Below are 23,263 nucleotides of genomic sequence, written 5' to 3'. Positions count from 1 at the left end.
ATCCTTTCTTTGACTTCTGTGGTCGCCATTCTTTTTTTTTTTTTCGCTCTTATTTTCCTACTAACTCAAAAATAAATAAAAAATAAAATAAAATTCATAGTTGTACTAAAAATTAACAATAATATTTAGATAACGTGCGATATACAAAATATTCTCTATTCCTGATCTAAAGAAATAAAAGCGAATGTTTTTTTTTTTTTTTTTTGCCAGATTAATATTGCATATAAAATAATTTAAAGTACATAATAATTGAAAGAGAAGAAAAGGTGGATTAGTAATTTATATATATCCAACACTGATCCATTTTCGTAATTTCTGAGGAGTAATTAAACTTCCCTCGTGAAAAGCATTTAGCTTATGTGTTCTCCCTCCATATTTGTTATTACTTCCCTAATAATGTAACTAAAAATGTGAGGAAGGGGGGGAATAAAATTATTATTGTTATTATGAAATTATAAGGAACATTAAGGGCAAAAATACATATATACCTAAATTCAGAGCGGGATTAAAAGTTAATAAGAATGTTTACTCACGACATGCAAAAGCTCTACATTAAACCATTAAGCAATAATCGAAAGAATAAAAAGGTGGAGAACTATTTATATATCTGGCATTGACACATTTTCATAGTTTTTGAGGCGTAATTAAAATGACAACAACAACAAAAAAAAAAGTCATAGCAGTTCTTTAAAAAATACAATCTCTTCTCTCTAACTTTTTCCCTCGTGACCTTCTAGAGCGGATGCCACATGTGTTTAGGTTTTAAGTTTCACTCAAGGACCAGTGATTTTGAGTTTCAGACTGATGCTGTCTGCTACCATTAGTACGTGTAACGGTCACCGTGTGAACTAGAATTGAGGCCTCTGTACCTTCTCTGTCTCTATCAGTTCTTATTCCAATCGTCAGATTTAAAAGGCTCGATAACTTCTCAAGGTGGTAATGGTAATGATTTGGATTTTATTGGCGTGTTGATCGTTTGGCCCAGTTCAATTTATTGGTCTCCAGTGTAGATTTTTTTTTTTTTTTTTTTCAATTTTATTACCCAGAATTGGAATGGAATGTGTGTGTGTATAGGTTAAACGCATTGTGATACGTTTCTTACTGAATGATGGTGATTATAGACAGTCTCGGTAGGATTTTCTCTACAAATCCCGGCAGAATTGTAATGATTGTCGAAGTTATACTTGCGTTGTATTTAAGTACTGGATATCATCATGTCTTTGCAGGAGGTTACTACGAATATGAAGTGGAAGCCGAAGAGATTCCTCAAGGTGCAGCTACTTTAGCATTTGTTTTTGATATTACGGGATCTATGTACGATGACTTGGTACAAGTAATAGAGGGTGCGGCAAAGATTCTTAGTACGGTTCTTGAAAAGCTAGAAAAACCAATTTATAATTATGTTTTGGTACCGTTTCATGATCCTGGTAAGTAACCATATTCATTTATTGGCATTTTTAACAGTTAAATTATATTTCGTTAAAATATTCAAAAAGGAAATAGACTCTTAGTTGAAAGTGGTTAGATATTCCACGAGCAAAATTATTGTATTACAATACATAAGGAATGAATTTCTTGATATGGTGAAAACTGAATAGTTAAAGATTAAAGCCAACGGTAATGAGCAGATGCACATAGTATTTTAGGTTGGTACGAGATGCAATAGATTGGCCCTGCGCAGGCAGCAAAACGCTGGATATAAGTTGGAAAGCCAATCCCGTGCATTGATTCTATACCCGGGTACTTAACTGGCCACGAAAACTCTGGTTCTAGTTGTGTCAGAGACAATTTATTCCCTTTTCCCTCCAGTGTCCCTTTGGCATGTGGCTATCTTCCCCATACACAGAATTAGTAAAAGCCCTTTCATGGTTTGAATTGAAGTCATCATGGTTATAACTTCGCAAAATGAATAATACTGTTAGCCATTGTTCTTAATAACTATCGCACGTGCAATATTGTTTGTTTACTTAATTCTGATTTTGGTTAAATTGTGATTTAATTGAATTTGGGAAATTAGTTGTATTTTAGGAAATAAAAGCGATCTGTCTTTACAGTTACGAAAACCTATAAAAAATGGTTTGTAAATAAATGTTTCCTCGCAACGAGCACTCCTCTAAATGAACTTACGCCAGTAATGCATCAGAAAAAAAATTGCATCATCGCTTATACCCGAGGCAGATGCTGCGAGCTTAAGTGTTAAGAATTTCTTTATCCTGACTGTACAACGAAGTACTTGGACTTTCACTACTTTAAGTAGGAAAAGTCCAAGAACCTTTCTATTTAAATAGGGAATTGCAGTTTTAAATTAGTACAAGACATATCGTGAAGCCGGCTATCTTCACAGATTTAAAAAAAAAAAAAAAAATTATTTTTTATTATACGAACCTTGGGTTTCTTCATTTGTAATGCAATACCGAATACTCTCATTGTGAAAGTGAAGCGAGTGCCATATGAGAGTTTTATGCCGTTACAAAAAAAGCTTCTTTTTCATTTCGAATAAAGACGTTACTTTGCATTAGGATAGCCCTAATCCAGCTAAAAAAAATGAACAAGTGCAGATATCGTTTATAACTACTTTACCAACAGTAAAGTAAAAATATAAACTTTACTTTATGAACTCTGTAATTTCCAAGTTTATTTCCCTCCTACTCTTCCTGTATTGATCACAGTTCGAATTGGAAAACGTTAGCAGCAGTAACACCTTGTCTGCTTTGTTCAACGATTCGTCTGGGCTTAGAATGGCAAAAGCACTTCAACATGTTTGTGGTTCTGTGGAGGACAGGAGGAGATAGTAGGGATGCTTGCGATGCGGAGTAAGAAAGGGAAATTCTAGCAAATCTTTTTAGTCGACTCTTGTATATATCTGTCATTATAACTGTGGTTACAGATGCCAGTGACTTTATGAAGACCACAAAAGAAGCCACAGTCCATTATACTTTAGACCAGTATTTCTTAAACTTTTTCAGATCGCTGAACTCTAAGCAATATTTTTTTTTTATGTGGGACCCATATGAAAATATCTTAAAATAAATGGGCAAACAAAATAAAACAACGGGCCTTTAAAATATTTAAATAATTTAATTACGCGTAATAGCATTCAAGGTGTAACTTAGCCCATTTTAATAATATAAAAATAATTATACATATCATCATGTGACGGATGAGCATTCATACTGAGCCTTATGAAAGCTTGGAGACTAGGGTGGTTGCCCTCGAAGGTATTAAAATAGGGAACATAGAACAGCTGACATTTGAGATCAGGCAGAACAGTGGCAACCCCCAGGGCAGAATGCGGTCAACAATAGTAACTTCTGGTCTCACAGAAGTTACTATTGTTGGTGACTCTATTCTCAGGAAACAGAAATATTTGTATGAAAAGGATAAGTGGAATTAGACCGGTGCATGTCTGCCAGGGCACAAAAGTTGTTAAGATGTTGTAGAGCAGATATCATTTTTTCAGGGCACAAAAGGTGATATTGTTGGCACTAATAACATTAAGAGTAGGAGATCTGCTGACTTAGTTAACAAGTACAGAGCAACGTTGAGAAAGAGTTTGCAAGTTAGGGTTGAATTTGAAAGTATCTGCAATTCTGCAAACCGCGATAGGAGGGAGTATGTGATGCGAGACATGTCAATCAATTCTGCCCTGGAGAGATTATGCAAGGCTCGTGGGGTAAAATTTTTCTCAGTGTGTTCTATGCTTGTTAACACGAGAGAATGCTTTTATAGGGATGGGATACGCTTAAATAGAAGGATGCAAGAATATTTGCTGATGCTATCGAGGCACCATTAAGTGGGTCGGAAAACTGCTAGCTTGGGGGATACACTGACCAATAGATTAAAAATAGCTGCAGCATAGGCGAAAGTGATTCTTGCAATGATGTAGCCGAGTGGTCAGGGGCGAGAGTGCAATAGCGCGCGCTCTTTGAGTGGACCAGGGTTCAAGCCAGTAACTGCAAAATACGAGTAATGTTTGTATTGATGATTTATCATAACCTCCACTGACCTGGTGGTCGTGTCAGAGTACCAAATCACCCCATGATCATCCGCGCACCCCATGGATCATCTCGCGTACCCCACTTTGGAAACCACTGTATTAGATAACTGTTTTCTACAGGAGCATGTTAGAAAGACAACAATAAAGAGCAATACTCTTGATCTGATTATCAGTATTAATTCTTCATGACTAATATCTATAGATAAAAGAAGCACTAGTGTCACAGTGCATCGATGAGGGATTTTCTTGAAGATATAACTACCATTTGAATTGATGATCCAACTGTTGATAATCCTTCTCAGTTTGCTGACAAACTGCTTAAGTACTTTTCATCCCAAGAAGACCCTTAGTGATAATTAAGAGAGCATCTTTGGATTCAGAGAAAGTCCCCCGTGTACTGAACATGTGCGAATGTGTCCCCAATTCACAAAGGGGATCAAAGGATGACATGAGTAATTACAGGCCTGTTAGTTTAATTTCTATTCCAGTGAAAATTATGGAGTCACTAGTTAAAGAAGCAAAGAAGGATCATCTACACAAGTCTGAAGTTATAGTTCAGACATAGCATGGTTTGTAAAGAGAAAATTTTCTCTGACCAACTTGGTTGGATATTATGATGCAGTAACAAAGGAACTGGATGCAAAAAATAATTTTGATATCATATACTTGGATTTCAGGAAAGCTTTTTATACTGTTGCACATAATAGACTGCTGTACAAATTGTAGCAGTGTGGCATTAAGGGCAAGTTACCGCTACAGATAAAGGATGGTTGAGTGAGAGACTACAGAGTGTTGTTATTAATGGACATTGCTCATCGTGGCTAATGTTATCAGTGGAATATCCCAGAGTTCGGCGCTGGGCTCATTGTTGTTGTCTGTATTTATTAATGATATTGATGAAAGCTTCATGTCTAATTTTGCAGATGATATGAAGGTTGGCAGTGTGGTTCATGACAGTAACCAGGATCAGCTACTGTTGCAACATTTAGAAAAATTAAGCATTTGGCTGAGAAATGACAACTGAGGTTTAACATTGACAAATACGAAGTACTGCATATGAGTGGTAATAATCAAACTAACATACCAATTGTGTGGTACTACACTCAGGGTATTGGAAAATGAAAAAAAACCTGGAGTATTTGTGCAGTCAGATATGAAGTTCTTTGAGCAGTGCATATATCTTGCCAGGACAACACATGGGGTTTTGTCTCTGATATACAGGAATTTTGGTAGCAGGGATAAGGAGATGATTTTTCCATTGTATAAGGCAATGGTCAGGCCACATCATAAGTACTGCTTGCCGGTCTGGATGCCTCATTTTAGGAAGAGTGTAGACTAGCTGCTGGATCAAGTACAGAGATTGGCAACGATATGAGTAAGGGGAACGAAGAGGTGGTCTTACCAAGAAAAACCTAAGTTCAGCAAATTGCAAAGTCTGGATACTATGCACCTGTGAGTGGTCTGATTCAGGTATTTAAGGCTTTGAATGGATTGAGTAAGCTCAATGTTGATGAAATTATTCTTCTTCTTTCTCAGACTACACACATGAAGGGTCTGCGCGGTAGCAGAGTGGTATCGTCACCGTCTTCCCCACACCGGGATAGAAAAGGCCCGGGTTCGAATCCCTTCGATGACGGAAGGAACTTTAATGGACTTTTTCACTCTGTGGCTGAGTGAGTCGGTCTCAGGCGTAAACAGCAGGCGAAAAAACCCCAGAAACTGGGGTTTTTTCGTCCAGCAAAACAGGCAATCGACTTGAGAATACATGCAATTTACAGACACAAATACGGGTTTATTATTATTATTAATTAGCCATATGGTGCAAGGAAGCCTGAGGCTTATGCTGCACCAGCCAAAAAAAAAAAAAAAAAAAAAATTCCCGAGTTATCCTGAGAGAGAGAGAGAGAGAAGTAAAAAGGAATCACCAAGAAAGAGAAGAATGATGATATCCAGCTCACCCTGGGTGTGCCAAGCCTATACTCACCAGATCTGAGCCCCTGTGGTTATTACGGGAAATCCTAATATAATACTAATAAAAATACACACATGAAGGGCATAAATTCAAATTGAGGAAGGATGGTTGCAGAATAGATGTGAGGAAGTTTGCCGTTAGCCAACGAGTGCTTGATCGCTGAAACAAACCTCCATCTGATGTGGAAGTAAATAGCCTGAGTAAAAATCAAGGAAGAACTAGACAAGCATTTGGAGGATGATGGATAGGTGAAATGGGAAGAGTTTTTTTTTTTTTTTTTTTTTTGGTTTATGCTATCTAAGCTTGTGTTCTTGCCTCATTTGCCACCACTAATACTAATTGTAGAGAAATAGTAGTAGTTTTCATAATTACATCATTCGTTGAGGATACTGCTTCCGCAGTCATATTTTCACTCACTGTCGATTTGTTGTGAAAGAAATGCAACTTACTTTTTTTTAAAGACCACGAGGGCTGTCTAGTAATCTGGATGAGGGCCCCTTAATCATAGTCCATGTCTTGGGCCTCGCTATCAGAGGGAAGCTTCCCTTTTTCGAAGATAAACATGTATAATTACATATTTTGGGCCCCCTCCTTCATATTTTCTTGGGGTCTTCAACTCATCTGACTTTCTCATTTTGACAATCAAGATGTGTTGATTGCAGTGTCAATTGTGGAAACTAGATATGCTTGACATTCTGAAAAAAAATAAAAAATAAAATACAAGTGCCCTTCAGATGTCGGTCAGTTACTTGACAGTTCTACCCGAAAAGTGTACCAATCGGCAGTGGTACACTTAGATCAAATCCGCCACAACGGGGCGGGGGTGATGAGGAGTCAGGGAACCAACGACTGATTTGGTATGGTTGTTAAAGACCACGTGAACCGGCTCCAGTAATTTGGATAAAGGGGCTCGGAATTTATAGTTTTCGCCTCTGCCAGTCAATCTAACAACCAGGGCTGGACTTAGCATAGCCCATTGCTTGGGCTTCGCTATCCTAGAGGAGCTGCCCTTTTCCGAAGATAAACATGAATAATTACATATTTTGGGCCCTCCATTTTTTATAGCTTAGGGCAACATTATGTTTAAATGTTTCGTGCTAACAGCAAGCCGAAAGTAAAAACCGAAAGGTACGCCCCATTTGAACACAAAGAAAGAGATAGAGACAGATATGTACATTTTTGTTTAGCATTTTTTTCCAAGGATTCTGAAGTTTGTATGGGCAGCTAAAATTTCTCGCACAATATTACTTGACCTAATCTGTAAATAAGCAAAATTTTAGATGAAATTTGGAAGCGACAAGTTTGACGATTCCCATGAAAGAAAAAAGCGCTGATCAACTTTTGTTAAAGCACCAGCTGAAGGGATAGGAGGAAGCTGTTTATGCATTGGCCATTTTATGGGCCTCATCACACCCCTCAATTATTCTTATACAATTACGCAAATTAAATTATATTTAGATAAAAATCTGCTGGTCTTTAACACAGCAATACACGAGGTAGTTCATAAGTAATAAAACATGTTTGACTGTAAATAACAACTGTTTTAAATATATATTTTAATTAATGCTAGCACAACAGAAAGGGTATACATGAACTTAAAAAAATTACATCTGTTCAATATGACCACCATTTTTTTTTTTTTTTTTTTTTTACAAAACTGTTGTGTTTTGGGCATAGAGAGACCTAAGCAAGGTACAGTTCCTCAGAAATGTTTTCAGATTCTCTAACTATTAAGTACGGAAACTCCAGCAGAGAACTGTTACAAAATAATTTATTCTTTAAGAAATCCAAAAAAAAAAGTAACAAAGGGTGTTAAATCCGGAGAGCGCTGTGGAAATGCATTGGAAAGTCGCCGTCCAATCCATCGACCTGGGAACTTTTTTTTGTCTAAAAATTGGCAGATAAGTTTTCATAATGAGCTAGTGCTCTCTCATGCATAAAAAGGCATGCTGAAAATTGATTTTCGACTCATTAATGGAATAATTTTGTCTTTTAGTGGTCCGAAAGTAGCTCTCCTGTCACGGAGAGCTGCCTCGGGACCCCTAAAAATCAAAAAAGGCCCGAGAAAACCTGCTGTCCAAATTCCAGGACGGACTTTCAAACCAGGAGCGTTTAAATCCTTGTTAAGAGAGTAATAAACAACACAGGTTGTTTAATTAATATTTAGTTTAAACGTGGCTTCACAAGTCCACAACACATTATTGGCAGCAGTAGCTTAGTGGTCAGGCGCGCGGGTGCATAAGTACACGTGTTGAGTGACCGGGGTTCAAACTCGTGACTGCTGAATATGGTGCTGTTTCTTGTGAACTCCTCTGACCGTTTGGTCGTCCCAGAGTATAAACAGAAAATTTATTTATTTTATTATCAACGATTGTAATAAGAGATTAAACAACATTGATTTCCGCGTAAATTTTAAAGGCAATAAATGGTGTACTTTATTGAAACAAGACGGACAGTAAACTTTATACAAAATATTCCAATAACCCAATCAGTTAGAGGCCAACTTTGATGAGTTTCAAAATTCTTGTGGTTATTATTCTTGAAAACTTTCATAAACGTTGTATTTAAGTTCCTTTATGATTCTATTTAAGCTTGTTTTAAGTATTTTAAGTTCATTTTTTCGGAGTTTCACTTTAACCCCAGGGGCTCACATCTGGTGAGTATGGGTTTGGCACACCCAGAGTCCTCAGCTGGATATCATCATTCTTCTCTTCCTTGATGATTCCCCCCCCTCTCTCTTTTAGGGTAACTTAGAAATTTTTTTTGGCTGGCGCAGCAAAAGCCTCAGGCTTCCTTGCACAATAATAATAATAACGCTTACATATCTTGGCACTGGCATATTCAGTGCGTGTCATATTCACAATACACTAGTGGACAAAACTTAAGGACATATTATTTCTAAAGGTTACAACCACAAAATCAAACGAAACAGCTTGTGGCGATTTGCATAAATGGGCCGTTCAGTAGAAAGCTGGTGCACATGCAAAAATTTGAATCGTATTGAGAGGGCTCACATAAACAGATAAAAGCAGCAGTTATGTGAAAATTACCGAATGATGAGCTCGATTGTTAGAGACGTTCGATTGGTTTCATACAGCGCTGCACACAACGAAATGGCCAGTAGACAACATCTTTATCCGGATGATTTTAGGAGTGTGGCTGCAGAGTTCGGTATCGCCCATACATAGCATCGTCCCACGTGCGTGGTTGGCCTTCAGAACGACAGGTACAGCTGTTCGAAGGACCAGTGGTGGTCGTCCCTGAAAAACAACGCCCAATGATGACCGCGATATACTCCTACAGGTCAAGAGGGACCAACACCAGACAGCGGGATCCATTGCAAACCAGGAGCACAGGACGCAGGATATCGCGGTTTACTGTGGCCAGGCGACGCCACAAAGGTGGACTGTTTGCATGACGGCCAGTAGGCTGTGTCCCTTTAACACCTGCCCATCGGAGACACCGTTTGCAGTGGTGCATCGAACACAAGGACTGGACAGAAGCACAATGGGGTAAGGTACTCTTTACTGATGAGAGTAGATTCAGTCTCAGCAGCGACTGTGGACGTCAGCTAATCTGGCGTCAGCTAACACGGTATCACCCGACAAACATCACTGAAAGGGATCGATATGGCAGTCGAGGTGTTCTCATCTGGGGGAGGAGTTATATTGGATGGACGTACACAACTCCAGATACTGGAAGGCGGTACTGTAACCGGTGCACGCTACTGTACTGAGGTAATCCTTCCCCATTTGCATCTGTTCCGAGGTGCCATTGGCCTCGAGTTTGTGGTTATGGATGATAACGCCACACCCCATCGCACTGCAGCTATTGAAATGCTTTTGGAAAGTGAGGACATCATTCGTATGGATTGGCCTGGCCGTTCCATCGACCGATCTAAATCCCATCGAACACATATGGGATGCTCTGGGGAAACGCCTAGCGGTCCATCCACACCTACCAGAAAACGTTCACCAGCTGAATATGGCGCTGACAGAGGAATGGACGATGTTACCGCAAAAACTCATCAACAGCATTCTTCTAAGTATGGACAGGTGGTGCAAAGCCTGCATCGACATTAGGGGTAGCCATGTCTCCTACTGAGGACCACCTCTTCCCTTTGTTCCATCTTTGATCTTTGGCAGTGATGCATCTGTATCATAGCAGCCAGTGCTATGTTGCCATTTTTGAATAAAGTTCCTCTGTACCGTTTTGTTTCTGTTGTTGTGTCGGTGTTGTTTCCTTCATCATATTTGTACCTCACGAAGTTCGTTTGGTATGCTTTTCCCATATTCAGACCACTCCTATGGGAAGCTACAGGTGAAAACCTGACTGGTCCTTAAGTATTGCACACCAGTGTATGATCGAAGGCGCTTATATGCTTAAAATCCTGCAATAACAACAGCACTGGTATATTATGATTGTTTTATTCCATCCTTCTTTCCCTTCGTGTATACATTGAACTGCCAAATCACGTGACACCTTGCTTATTTTAAAAGGTGCCCCATGTAGATTAGGGTGCCCAAATGCTGATGGTCACAGCTGGGACAAAATAAGTTTTATAGCTTAAAATTTGGAACAATAAAGAAAAGGGAAAAAAAGGAGTAGTTTAAAAATAAACTGTTTCAGTGTTTAGGAAATACTGTACTTGTATGTGCTCTAAAAATTAAAACGAAATGTTAATGAAAGAGAAAGTATGCTTAATATATCTTTAAAAAGAATTACACTAACATATTTGAAAACTAATTAAGCAGTATTGCAATGAAATAAATCAGAAGCCAAAGATTGAATTAAGGAATTTATTATAGCTACACACAGAGCGTACAAATAAAGAAGAAATATATGAGCTTTCGGCTATATGGTAGCCTTCATCAGAATTAAAAATACATGAATGGCAGTTGGAATGAAGATGTGCACTGCCAGGTGCGTAAGACGCGAGGTTTAATTGTTTGTTGACGTCTGTGGCTGTGACGCATGATAACGTGGCCAGCGTTTGTCCAATGATAGAACTACTGACTCTGTGATCGGGTTGACTTGGCAACCACTGTTCCTGTTCAAGGATTTATCCGAAGATTTTATATTTAACGATTCCAACCAGGTACGCTTTAGGTAATGGTGGGATCTGTCTACCACCACGACATCGCGGTGTGGGTCGATGTCGTGGTGGGTTGTCCAGACATGTTCGGCGATAGCTGAGTGTTCTATATCCGCTAAACGGATCGCTCTTTTGTGCTCCGAGAGACGTTTCTCGAGTCGACGTCCAGTCTCTCCAAAGTAGCAGCTAGTGCAGTCACGGCAAGAGATGCGGTAGACCAAACCGCTCTGCAGAAGGGTGGGGACAGGTGTTTTCACGTTGGAAATAAAAGAACGCAGTTTCTTGCCTGGGAGTTGGATGCACTTTATTCCGTGCGTTCTCAGGATTCTACCGATCTGTTGTGACAGGTTGGGGTAGTATGGGATGAATTCCCTCGTGGATGGCTCGTCACTGTTGGTGTTGTAGCTGGTCGTCACGATGTCACGTGTCTGTAGATCACACCTGTCGAGGACGTCAATGGGGTAGCCACACCTCGTAAGGTCTACTTTGACCCTAGTGACCTCTTTGCGTCTTTCATCAGCGGAGCTGGAGTGTGTCCAGGCGCGAGTAAGCAAGGTTCGGGCAGTGGAGAGGAGGTGGCCTCGCGCGTGTGCTGACCGGAAGTTGGTAAACTGGCCAGCACACATGGGCTTACGATAAACTGTAGTCCTCAGGTATGTGCCTTCACGTCGGACAAGTGTATCTAGGTATGGTAAAGAGTTGTTCGACTCCAGCTCAATCGTGAATTTTATGAAGGGCGATAGTGAGTTGAGGTATGATAGAAGTCGCTGACCTGAGTCTCTAGGGATGACCACGAACACATCGTCAACATAGCGACACCAAAAGGCGATGTGATCTGGTGCGTGTGCAAACGCACGTCCCTCTAACTCCTCCATCACGATGTTTGCTGTGACTGAGCTGACAGGGGAACCCATGGCCGTGCCATGTATCTGCTGGTAGACTGAGTCATTAAATATGATCGCACCCCCTGTTAAGCACAGTCTGAGGGCGGCGGAAATGTCATCGGGTGTGAGACCAGTTCTTTCGTTGAGGGTTCTATCATTGTCCAAGCCATTTTGCAATGGCTTGGACAATGGCAAGTTCCAAAATGGAACTTGCCATTTTGCACAAGAAATGGCAAGTTCCACAGGGATGGAGGTAAAGAGCGATATGACGTCGAACGATGCCATAACTTGATCCTGCGAGATGGATACAGTGCGAATCCTCTTTATGAATTCAACACTGTTGGAGACTGTGTGGGTGGTCTTGCCAACTAGAGGAGAAAGAAGTCTCGAGACAAATTTAGACAGCTCGTAAGTCGGTGATCCACAGCAGGATACAATTGGTCTCAGTGGTGTGTCTTCTTTGTGCACTTTCGGTAGGCCGTAAAATCGTGGGATCTGACATCCGGAAGCACGGAGGTGATTACGGGTTGACTGTGTGATCTTCCCTTGTTTCAGCCAACTGTTGATGAGGATATTCACCTCTGATTCCCATCGTTCTAAAACTCTGTTGGGGTTGATGGTCAGGGGTTTGTATACGGTAGTATCTCGTAAAAGTAGTAGCGCTTTCGCCATGTAATCAGTGTGATCCATTACAACCGTACGGCGGCCTTTGTCTGCCGGTAGAATGACGATGGACGAATCCTGTTTCAATGCCTTGAGGGCAGAAAACTGTGTACGGTTGAGGTTAGAAGAGACGGGGCGAGCACGGTGTAGAACTGCTGCAGTCTTCAAGCGGATTGTGTTGGCTACATCTTCTGGGAGGCGTGATAAGCTGGCTTCCACACCTAAGGCGATGTCGGTGATCGGCGGGTGCTTAGGAAGAACGGCAAATGTCATGCCAAGAGTCAATAAGTTTATTTGGTCCGCAGATAACTGTTTGCTGCTTAGGTTCAATACGAAGTCCGTGGAATTAGTGAGAGGGGTATTACGTTGGCTGCGAAATTGACGGGATTCATTAATCAAATTACAAAACTTACGTTTCTGTCGGGCACAATAAAGATCTGATTCTCTGACGGCCTGGTGACATAAAGTGTTGACCACATCGGTGTAAACGGGATCGGGAATCAGAGTCTTAAGGTCGGCTAGTAGGGTTGCCTTGCTCGCTGAAGCACGTTGTATGTCATGATGGAGGCAGCCGATCCATATACGTAGGGTTTTGAGGCCGAAGTTCCGACAGGCACGTCTCATGCGCTCATTAGAAAACGGTTGTTTGTAGCGAAACCCTTTCGGTATAATCTCGTTAGCTTTGCACCTATGCGCAAACCTCAGGTGTTGTCTACTACGGGCTATAAAGATAAAATCTTTCTGTAGTCTCACGACCATGTCGTATGCTGGTTGGCCAAGAATAGTACGAACATAACGAAACAGGCCTACGCGCTCTGGATTCATTGAGGAATTTATTATAGCTACACACAGAGCGTACAAATAAAGAAGAAATATATGAGCTTTCGGCTATATGGTAGCCTTCATCAGAATTAAAAATATTTAATTTTTAATTCTGATGAAGGCTACCATATAGCCGAAAGCTCATATATTTCTTCTTTATTTGTACGCTCTGTGTGTAGCTATAATAAATTCCTCAATGAATCCAGAGCGCGTAGGCCTGTTTCGTTATAAAGATTGAATTAAATAACATAATTAGAGGGGATGGACAGATGAGATGTGTAGGTTGTTTATTATTATTATTATTATTGACTGATGCTACATGTGCTTGCTTCCTTGTGTACTGTAATAGTGCAGAGGACCATTTTAGGACTATTTTTTATTACAAAACTGAGGCTATAGCTGTAGTTTTGCTCCACGAAAAGATGGAACACTTGTAGGGATGTTCTAAATTTTTCTAAAATGGTTTTATAGGATAGAACAACATTGTATGAATGTTCTAAATCTTTCAATCAATAGATTTAGAACAATAATGTAAAAATATAAAACATTAGAGAAGCATAAATGGAGACGGCTGCTAACAACTCTGAAGGGTACCTACAAGCTCAAATGCAACTTTTTCTTATCAGATGTGGATGTTTACAGAATTGACAGATGAATTAGAAATTTTGTCAAGGCAATTACCTGAATATGCTAAAAAAGCATCTACAGAATTGGTGCTGAAGTATATTTTGGAAAAAAAAAAAAAAAAAAAGCCATACGATACTAAAGGTGAAAGTATGAATTGAGGGCTCTAGCTAGATTTCTGAAAGGCTCCACATGACCATATCAAACCAGCCGTCGGGTCACTTGAATACTCTCTCCCAACTGCGGTGACACAAACTGTAATGAAAGGTGAAATTGCACACTCTTTGGATAATGAGTAACTGATCGGAACGTTTGCAGCACAAGAAACAAGTAATTTTGAGGTAAGGTAAGCAATAAATTGCTTTATATTTGCTTCACGAGAACAGTTTTCTTTCACTTATATTGTATCTGAATTGTGTAATACCAGAAGGTAAATACAGTATCTTCTTTTTTTTTTTTTTTATTCTTTATCTGGTTTTCCTGTTCACGTGATAAAGTTACGGTGTACATCTTCATTTATTTATTATTTTATTTTCTAAGAAACACGAATACTTATGTATATTCCTGTATAATGTAAAAAAAAAAAAAAAAATGTATTATTCATGCTATTATGCCCTAACCTGGTGTGAAGGTAATCAGTTAAAACAGTCACAACAGTTAGTCAAGAAGTCATTGGGTAGTCCTTATTCCTCAAAATGTCCATGTCGAAAAATTGGAATGGTGTGAATGCTAGTACAGAACATTTTCGAAAGTAAGATGGGGGACAGAAAGTGTCCAACATTTTTTTTTTTTTTTGTTATTTGTTTGATTGTTCGTCTAAGCTTTCTATTTTTTCAAGGAAAGTTGGGAAAATTTTCCAAATAAATTCGCAGGGAAAAAATATAAGCTTTGTCTTAATTTGGCAGTAGCTTCAAGACGTTTCCGTAATCAGAAATAATTAAACATTGGACTATCCACACGCTTTATTTATTTTTTTCAAGTTAATTTAGGGGAAGTTTGGCGGAACCCTAAAATCTATACCGATCAAACGTGTGCGCCTTTTTCTAAAGGTTTTCATTGTGGATTTTAATATTCCTCCATTATTGTTATATACGAGTAGCTCTTATTATTGATTGCATTACAATTGGAGGAGTATGTTCACAATCAAATAAAATTGCAAACATTACTTGCTTTTCGAATGCGCGCGGTTAATTGAGTGCACCCACACACTCCACAAATAATGTGCTAAGCACATTATTTGTGGAGATTTCAATGTTCCGCCTACTCTCACACATCTTAGTATCTTTCTCAACTGACACACGGACGGGACTCAGTCCCATGAGCGACTCTCACCAAAAGATGAAGAAGAACCTGCACAGTCGTTGTAGGGACCTGACAAGAAAGCCTGAACGTCCATTAGTCCTGGATGGTAGGCCACTAATGATAGACGACCACTTCGCAGCCACAAGCGTACACGCCCTATTGGCGATCTGGGTCAGCCCCCTTGTCTGGCCCACTATTACTCCCCTTTCCAGGTGGGGGAGGGAGACGCTTGCAGTCTCCTGCAACCCTCACGACCCTTCTCTTCTTTCTGGTGGAGCATGGGCATGCCCCACTGCAAGCTGGAGCTACCTTCCCTATCGGCTCCTTATTTCTGACTATATCCCCCCCCCCCAATCTTCAGTCTCCCCCCCCACTCTAACAATACGCAAGCGAAAGTCCCACACAATCCAAATTTAACCATCAAAATAAATTTCGCCCAAAACTCTCGGCTTCTCATTCTAGCGCCTTCACCAAGCGAACTAACCTATACCAATCGATGTATATGCATTTTTGTATGTATGTATGTGCACTTTTTTTTTTTTATTTTTTATTTTTTTATTGGTCCTAGCCACTGAAATCTCAGGAAATTAGGTGGCAGGACCTGCCAGAGTAAATAATTATAATACTGGTGTACCTGGTCTGCCTCCACGGGGCGAAAGTGGGGCAACGTTGGGCCTCAGTAGGGGTCCAGCAGCTAAATGACCAGATGAACAACGGTACACGACACTACACATGAACAATATCCGTACACTTTTAAATCTCTGGCATTTCCAGCAAACTGGCATACCCATCACAATGTAAACAACGCGGAGATGGGGGAAACCCCTGGTGCCGTATGACCCTAAATACATTTTACATCTTAGTAGGGGATGCCAATATGGCCGCTGTTATGTGCAGTCACGTTTTTCAGCGCTCCTGAATTTTGTGTCTAAATATGTGTTTTAAATGCATAATTATTCTAAGAAAAGTGTGCTCATCGATTCATATGAGGGCTCCTTAGGTGAGAAGACTTTATTAACTTACGGGAAATTCAGCAATTTATCAGCGTTTTCTATCTGTGTCCTTTGTTGTCAGACCGCATGGTCACCATGTGACTGACATCAGGGCCATAGAGAGGCACCAAAATAAAGTGGTTGCCACGCTGGTAGATTGCACTTGACTGGGGAGGTGCCCCATATCGTGCCAAGCTCGAGCTGCAAGAGTGCTCCACGAATTTGTGTGTTTACCGGTTTTCCTACCTTAGAAACATGTATTTTGTGGTCCCCCCACCCCGCCATAAACTTTATATGGACAGAATCTATCTCGGAATTTACAACTTTAGCTGGGAAACAGACGTTGCCATCGTCTTCAACGTCCACGAATACCCCGAGAGGAAGTAGCTGTGTCCTTCTGTGACAAATTTGAAATTTGCTGTCGTCCCCCCCTCACGTGACTGGGGGATAGCCCAAATCGTCAATAGAGAGCTGTGCAGCTCCTAATAAACGCACGGACTTGTGTGACCCCTCAAAATCCTTAATTTCGTATCCCCTATAAGGATCCACCGACATAATCCCGTTAATTCGGAAACCCCGTTTTTCCGACCTGACCAATTTGCTATCAGAAGATCTCACCCAAACGGAAGAGAACGGCGGGGAAGCGCCCTAAACTATACTAATTGACGACCCAAGAGACGGCGGTGATGAACAGAAACCATCCCCCTCTCTCCAAAAAGCGAAACAAGAGGCTAACTGGCCCTAAACCAGAAAGGGAAACTAGGTCCCAATCTGACCCTGAAGGAAGCAACAACAACAACATTAGCATTAGCATTAGCATTAGTAGAGGCATATGATGCAAGAAAGCAAGCTTATTCAGCATCAGCCAAAAAAAAAAAAAAAAAAACCCTCTCCCATTTCACCCCTCCGTTCGTTCGAAATACCTGTCCAGTTGAGCTTTAAATTTGTTTAGGCTATCAACTTCAACAACAAGTGATGGAAGTCGGTTCCACCAACCAACCACCCGCTGGCCAAAGGCAAATTTCCGCACATCTATCCGACATCCGTCCTTCCTCAATTTGAATTTATGCCCTCTGAGGTGATTATTCTGAGAAAGATGAAGAATCCCATTGGCATTGAGCATGCTCAAACCATTCAAAGCCTTATACACCTCTATCAGATCACCTCGCCGGTGCCTAGTCTCCAGACTCTGTAATTTGCAAAACTTAAGCCTTTCTTCGTAAGAGCAACCCTTTGTTCCATTTACTAATCTTGTTGCCCTTCTCTGTACCCGTTCCAGCAGCTCTACATCCTTCTTGAAATGAGGCCTCCAGACCTGTATACAGTACTCAAGATGTGGCCTAACCATTGCCTTATACAAGGGAATAATCACCTCCTTATCCCTGCTAGAAAAATTCCTGTATATCATTGACAACATAGTCAACAACTGGCAATTGTTGAAGAACGCTGCACCTTAGACCCAGCCTTGCCAGAAGGCCTTGTGCCTGATCAGATGCTCGCACTCAGGCACTCACTCGAAGACCTCCTAAAGGAACAGAGCAATCGAGTGACCGCATGGCTCCGCGCCGACATAGTCTCCTTGTGGACAAAACTCGAGACTATTTTATACAAAACGTGGAATATGAGAAAGTGAATGCTACACTAGAGGCATACCTACAAGGAGGAGCAAGAGAAATGCCACAGCGCACCCCTACCTATTCAGAGGCGCTGAGGAACAAAATCACAACCACAGCTACAACTATAACCACCACTTCCAAGCCTGAAACGAAAAAGAGAAAATTACCCAGAAAGTTAATAAATTAACGAAGTACGAGGGCCCCAGCTTGTGATGATACGTCACAGACTTAATACCATATTTCAGAAAAAAATGCACAGGCCTGCAAATTGAAATTCACAGAATGGTTTGTTTTAATATGTTACATTTTGCTTCTCGGAAATTGATCCGATGATTAAAAAATACTTTGCCACAATCCGGTCAATTCCCTTTACAATATGCAAATTTTGTTCCATGGGTACGATATTTTTTTTTTTTTTTTTTTGTTGGCCAGTGTTATTTGTCTAATCTTTTGTTAAATTCATTTAAACTGCCAATAGCCACGACACAAGATGGAATTTTGTTTCAAATGTCTTCAACAATTAATCTGGTTGAAAGTAAATTTTCACAAATCCATCCTAAAGAATCCTTTTTCAATTTATGCCTCCTTATGTTTGTTGTCCGAGAAAGAGTATGGATGCCATTAGTATTTAGTTGACTAAATGTTTTTAAAGCCTTAAACATTTCAGCAAGGTTTCCTCGCAGCTGCCTGGCTTTTAAGTTCTGAAATTTGCAGAACTGAAGGCTTGCCTAGTGAGAGTACCTTTTGTGTCCTTGACTAGTTTTGTTGCTTTCTCTGCATTCGTTCTAACAGTTTCTTATGCTTTCTAAAATGAGGCTTTCAGACAATAACTATTGCCTCGTACTATGGGATAATCCACTCCTCCTTTGGTAGCAAAATTCCCATGTCATTGACAGAGCCTTTTGAGTTCTAGAAGCCTGTCTGCACTACTCAGAGAACTTCATGTCGGACTGTACAATTACCTCTAGATCTCTTTTGTTCTCTACCCTACTTTGCGTGTGGTACCAGTAGTGGTGAGCTGTGAATAATTTAACAATGGGCTCGCAGTTTTGCCGACTTTTTGGTGTGAAACATCCTTGAGGATTCCTGCCGCGGATGACGTCACTTTCGTGACGTCATCCGCGGTAGGCTTCCGCCAGAGGCACTTCCCACGTTCACACTACTAGTCTGCGCCGAGCATTCATTAGTAGTGTGATTAGAACGCGTGACCCGTATGATATTTCGAGTCAGCCTGGTCATCAAGCCACCCTCCCCTCTTTAGCATTAGCATTAGTAGAGGCATATGATGCAAGAAAGCAAGCTTATTCAGCATCAGCCAAAAAAAAAAAAAAAAACCCTCTCCCATTTCACCCCTCCGTTCGTTCGAAATACCTGTCCAGTTGAGCTTTAAATTTGTTTAGGCTATCAACTTCAACAACAAGTGATGGAAGTCGGTTCCACCAACCAACCACCCGCTGGCCAAAGGCAAATTTCCGCGCATCTATCCGACATCCGTCCTTCCTCAATTTGAATTTATGCCCTCTGAGCTGATTATTCTGAGAAAGATGAAGAATCCCATTGGCATTGAGCATGCTCAAACCATTCAAAGCCTTATACACCTCTATCAGATCACCTCGCCGGTGCCTAGTCTCCAGACTCTGTAATTTGCAAAATTAAGCCTTTCTTCGTAAGAGCAACCCTTTGTTCCATTTACTAATCTTGTTGCCCTTCTCTGTACCCGTTCCAGCAGCTCTACATCCTTCTTGAAATGAGGCCCCCAGACCTGTATACAGTACTCAAGATGTGGCCTAACCATTGCCTTATACAAGGGAATAATCACCTCCTTATCCCTGCTAGAAAAATTCCTGTATATCATTGACAAGACACCATGAGCTACTCTTGCAGCTCGTCTGCACTGCTCAGAGAACTTCATATCTGCCTGCACAATTACCCCCAGGTCCTTTTCATTCTCCACCACTGTCAGTGTAGTACCGCAGAGTTGATACATTGCTCTGGGGTTACTGTTACCCATATGTAGTACTTTACATTTGTCAATGTTAAACTTCATTTGCCACCTCTCAGCCCATCTGTTCAACCTTTCCAGATCCTGTTGCAGCAGCATAGCGTCAGTAGTGTCCTTAACGACCCTGCCAACCTTTGTATCATCTGCAAACTTAGACATTAAATTTGATATCCCATCATCAATATCATTCATAAACACCGAAAACAACAATGGACCCAACACTGAACCTTGAGGAACTCCACTAATAACATTAGTCCACGTTGAGCAGTGTCCATTGATTACCACTCTCTGTCTTCTGCCACTCAACCATCCCCTTATCCATAGCAGCAATTTGCCTCCAATGCCACACTGCTCCAATTTGTGCAGCAGTCTTCCATGTGCAACAGTATCAAAAGCCTTTCTAAGATCCAAATATATAATATCAAAGTTATTCCCTGCATCCAGTTCTTTTGTGACTACATCATAGTATCCAATCAAATTGGTCAGGCAAGACCTGCCCTTAACAAAACCATGCTGCGTCTGAGCTATAACTGAATTCTTGTCTAGATGATCCTGCAGTGCTTCTTTAACCAGTGCCTCCATTAATTTACCTGGAACAGAAGTTAAACTAACAGGTCTATAATTACTTGTGTCAGCCTTTGATCCTCCTTTGTGAATTGGGGTTACATTTGCACATCTCCAGTCTATGGGTACCTCCCCTGAGTCCAAAGAAGCTCTCATAATTATGGCTAGGGGTTTGCATACTTCCTTTGCTGCCTCCTTTAATATAACTGGATAGATCCCATCCACCCCAGGTGCCTTTTTTATGTTTATCCTCAACAATTTCTCCTCCACTTTCCTCTCAGTTATTACAAAATCATCCAACTCACTGCCAATGTTTACTTTACCTACATCATTCTCCTTCCTGAATAACTCCTCATGCGTGAATGTAGATGCAAAATACTCGTTTAGATTGTTAGCCACCTGAGCAGGATCCTCAACTGTTGAACCATCAATATCCAGTGGACCAATCTGATTCATCCCTTTCCTTCTCGAGTTCAAGTATGTAAAGAACTCCTTTCTGTTTTTCTTTGCATCCTTTGCCAAGGATTTTTCGTAGTCTGCCTTTGCCTGCCTAATCTCCTTTGTGACTTGGTTACAGACCAACTTATATCTATCATAGGCTTCCATGTCACCCATTAATTTGTATGTATCCCATGCATTTTTCTTCTCTGCCACATGTCTCATTAGTCCATCTGACAACCATTTAGGCCTAAACCTTGAACAATATTTCTTAGTTGGTATGTAAAGCCTGGTAGCCACCAAGATTAGTTCCTTGAATGCTTCCCATTTTGAGTTTGCTGTTGGTAACATCATCAGTTGGTCCCACTGTATAGAATTTAAATACTCTCTCAGACCATCATAGTCGCCTTTACGAAAACAAAAACCCTTCCCTTTACCTCTGATGGTAGTTACCTCCTTGAGTAAATCCCACTTCAACACACTGTGATCACTGCCACCTAGTGGTTCATTTATCTGCAGGTTCTTAATGCATGAAGAATCACTACTGATAATCAGATCAAGAGTATTGCTCCCTCTTGTTGCCTCACGAACATGCTGATGTAGAAAACAATCATCCAATAAATCCACAAAAGCCTTGCTAGTGTGCGAGTGACCAACCCACAAATTCCAGTCAATATCTGGGAAATTAAAATCCCCCATTATAAGACTCTCTGATTTACTGGCCCACTCTATTTCCCTGTACAATATATTATTATACTCATCAGAGTCATTAGGCCTATAGCACACTCCTACTCTCAATTTTGATTTCCCTATGCTTATGTCACACCAAACTGACTCGACACTGCCCTGTCCATCGATGTCAACTGGCTTCACTTCCTTTGACTTTATGTGTTTCTTAATTAATAGCATAACCCCTCCTCCCCTCCTGTCCTGTCTATCCTTTCTATATACATTGTATTCCCCAAATTCCAGTTCCGCATTACTTATATCTGTGTGACACCATGTCTCTGATATCCCAACAATATCTGCCTTTGATGTTTTGAGCAATACCTCAAATTCATCAAATTTATTTACCAAACTCCTAGCATTGGTGTACACGCAGGTATACATGCACCTGTTTCTATTCTTAGCTACCCTAACACAACCCATGTGTTTACTTGTAACGCAATGACTACCAGCAGTCTCTGAAATATCCTGCATCTTGTTTTTCAGACTTCTGCTCATTTGAATAGAAGCAGTGCAAGAATCACTTCCACCTCTGCCAGTGGCTACTGTTAATCTATTAGTCCTTGTATCCCCCCCAACTAGCAGTTTTCCGACCCACCTAACACTGCCTCGACAGCACAGCAAAAATTCTTGCACCCTTTCTATTTAAGTGTATCCCATCCCTGTAGAAGCAATCTCTCCTGTTAACAAGTACAGTCCAGGCTGAAAAAAATTCTACCCCTTGAGCCTTGCACAATCCCTCCAGGGCCGAATTGATCGACAAGGCTCTCATCATATACTCCCTCCTATCGTGTCTGGGCAGAATTGCAGACACTTTCAAGTTCAACCCTAATTCACGGCTTTTTTTCAACAGTGACCTGTACTTGCTAAGTAATTCCACCGGTCTCCTACTCTTAATATCATTAGTGCCAACGTGTACAACTATATCACCTTTTGTGCCCTTAAAAGATGATATCCGCTCTACAACGTCATCAACCTTTGCCCCTGGCAGACATACCCTGGTCCTATTCCACCTATCCTTTTTACAAAGCATGTTCCCCGTTTCCCTGATGATACCTGGATACGATAGTATCTCGAGTTCTAACTGTTTAGATTTTTTTAATAGTATAAGTCACAATCATACTTCCTGACTGCAACAATACAAATATTTGCAAAACAGTTTATTTTTTCGTCTCGCATTTTCGTAACATTCCATTGATAGGTGCTCCAAACAGCTGCGTATGTCGTTTCAACTACAAGGTCGGTAGTTCAATCGACGCTATTTTCTAGACATTAGATACGTTGCAATCGCAGGTACACATCAGTTACTTTAGTTATCATAAATCCATTGTATCTTCTTGTCTTCCAGAAATTATAAAAATTTGCGAATGTTCAATAAAATATTTACAATACGAACTCCTCTGACCGTTTGGTCGTCCCAGAGTATAAACAGAAAATATTATTATTATTATAAAAGCTCTATTATTTGGTAATCAATGTCCAAATCAAAATACCTAAAAGAAACGCGGATTCACATAAAACCATCTACTGCGCATGCTCGGTACACGCGCCACTTTTTTATTCGTC

General features: G+C 40.6%; 1 protein-coding gene across 1 annotated transcript in view; it reads left to right on the top strand.

Annotated features, from left to right (window-relative positions):
- Positions 1–840: 840 nt before the first annotated feature.
- LOC150087903 (hemicentin-1-like) overlaps positions 841–23,263 on the top strand; it is a 1,496,027-nt gene continuing 1,473,604 nt past the window's right edge. The window contains exon 1 of the mRNA XM_090369959.1: positions 841–1,427. Coding sequence (XP_090226085.1) covers positions 1,106–1,427 — 322 coding nt within the window. The 5' untranslated portion in view covers positions 841–1,105. The remainder of the gene's footprint in view (positions 1,428–23,263) is intronic.

This window comes from Mastigoproctus giganteus, chromosome 3, assembly GCF_048544385.1.
Source record: "Mastigoproctus giganteus isolate SK-2022 chromosome 3, ASM4854438v1, whole genome shotgun sequence".
In the NCBI taxonomy this organism is placed as follows: domain Eukaryota; kingdom Metazoa; phylum Arthropoda; class Arachnida; order Uropygi; family Thelyphonidae; genus Mastigoproctus; species Mastigoproctus giganteus.
This window is presented reverse-complemented; position numbering and strand designations above follow the sequence as displayed.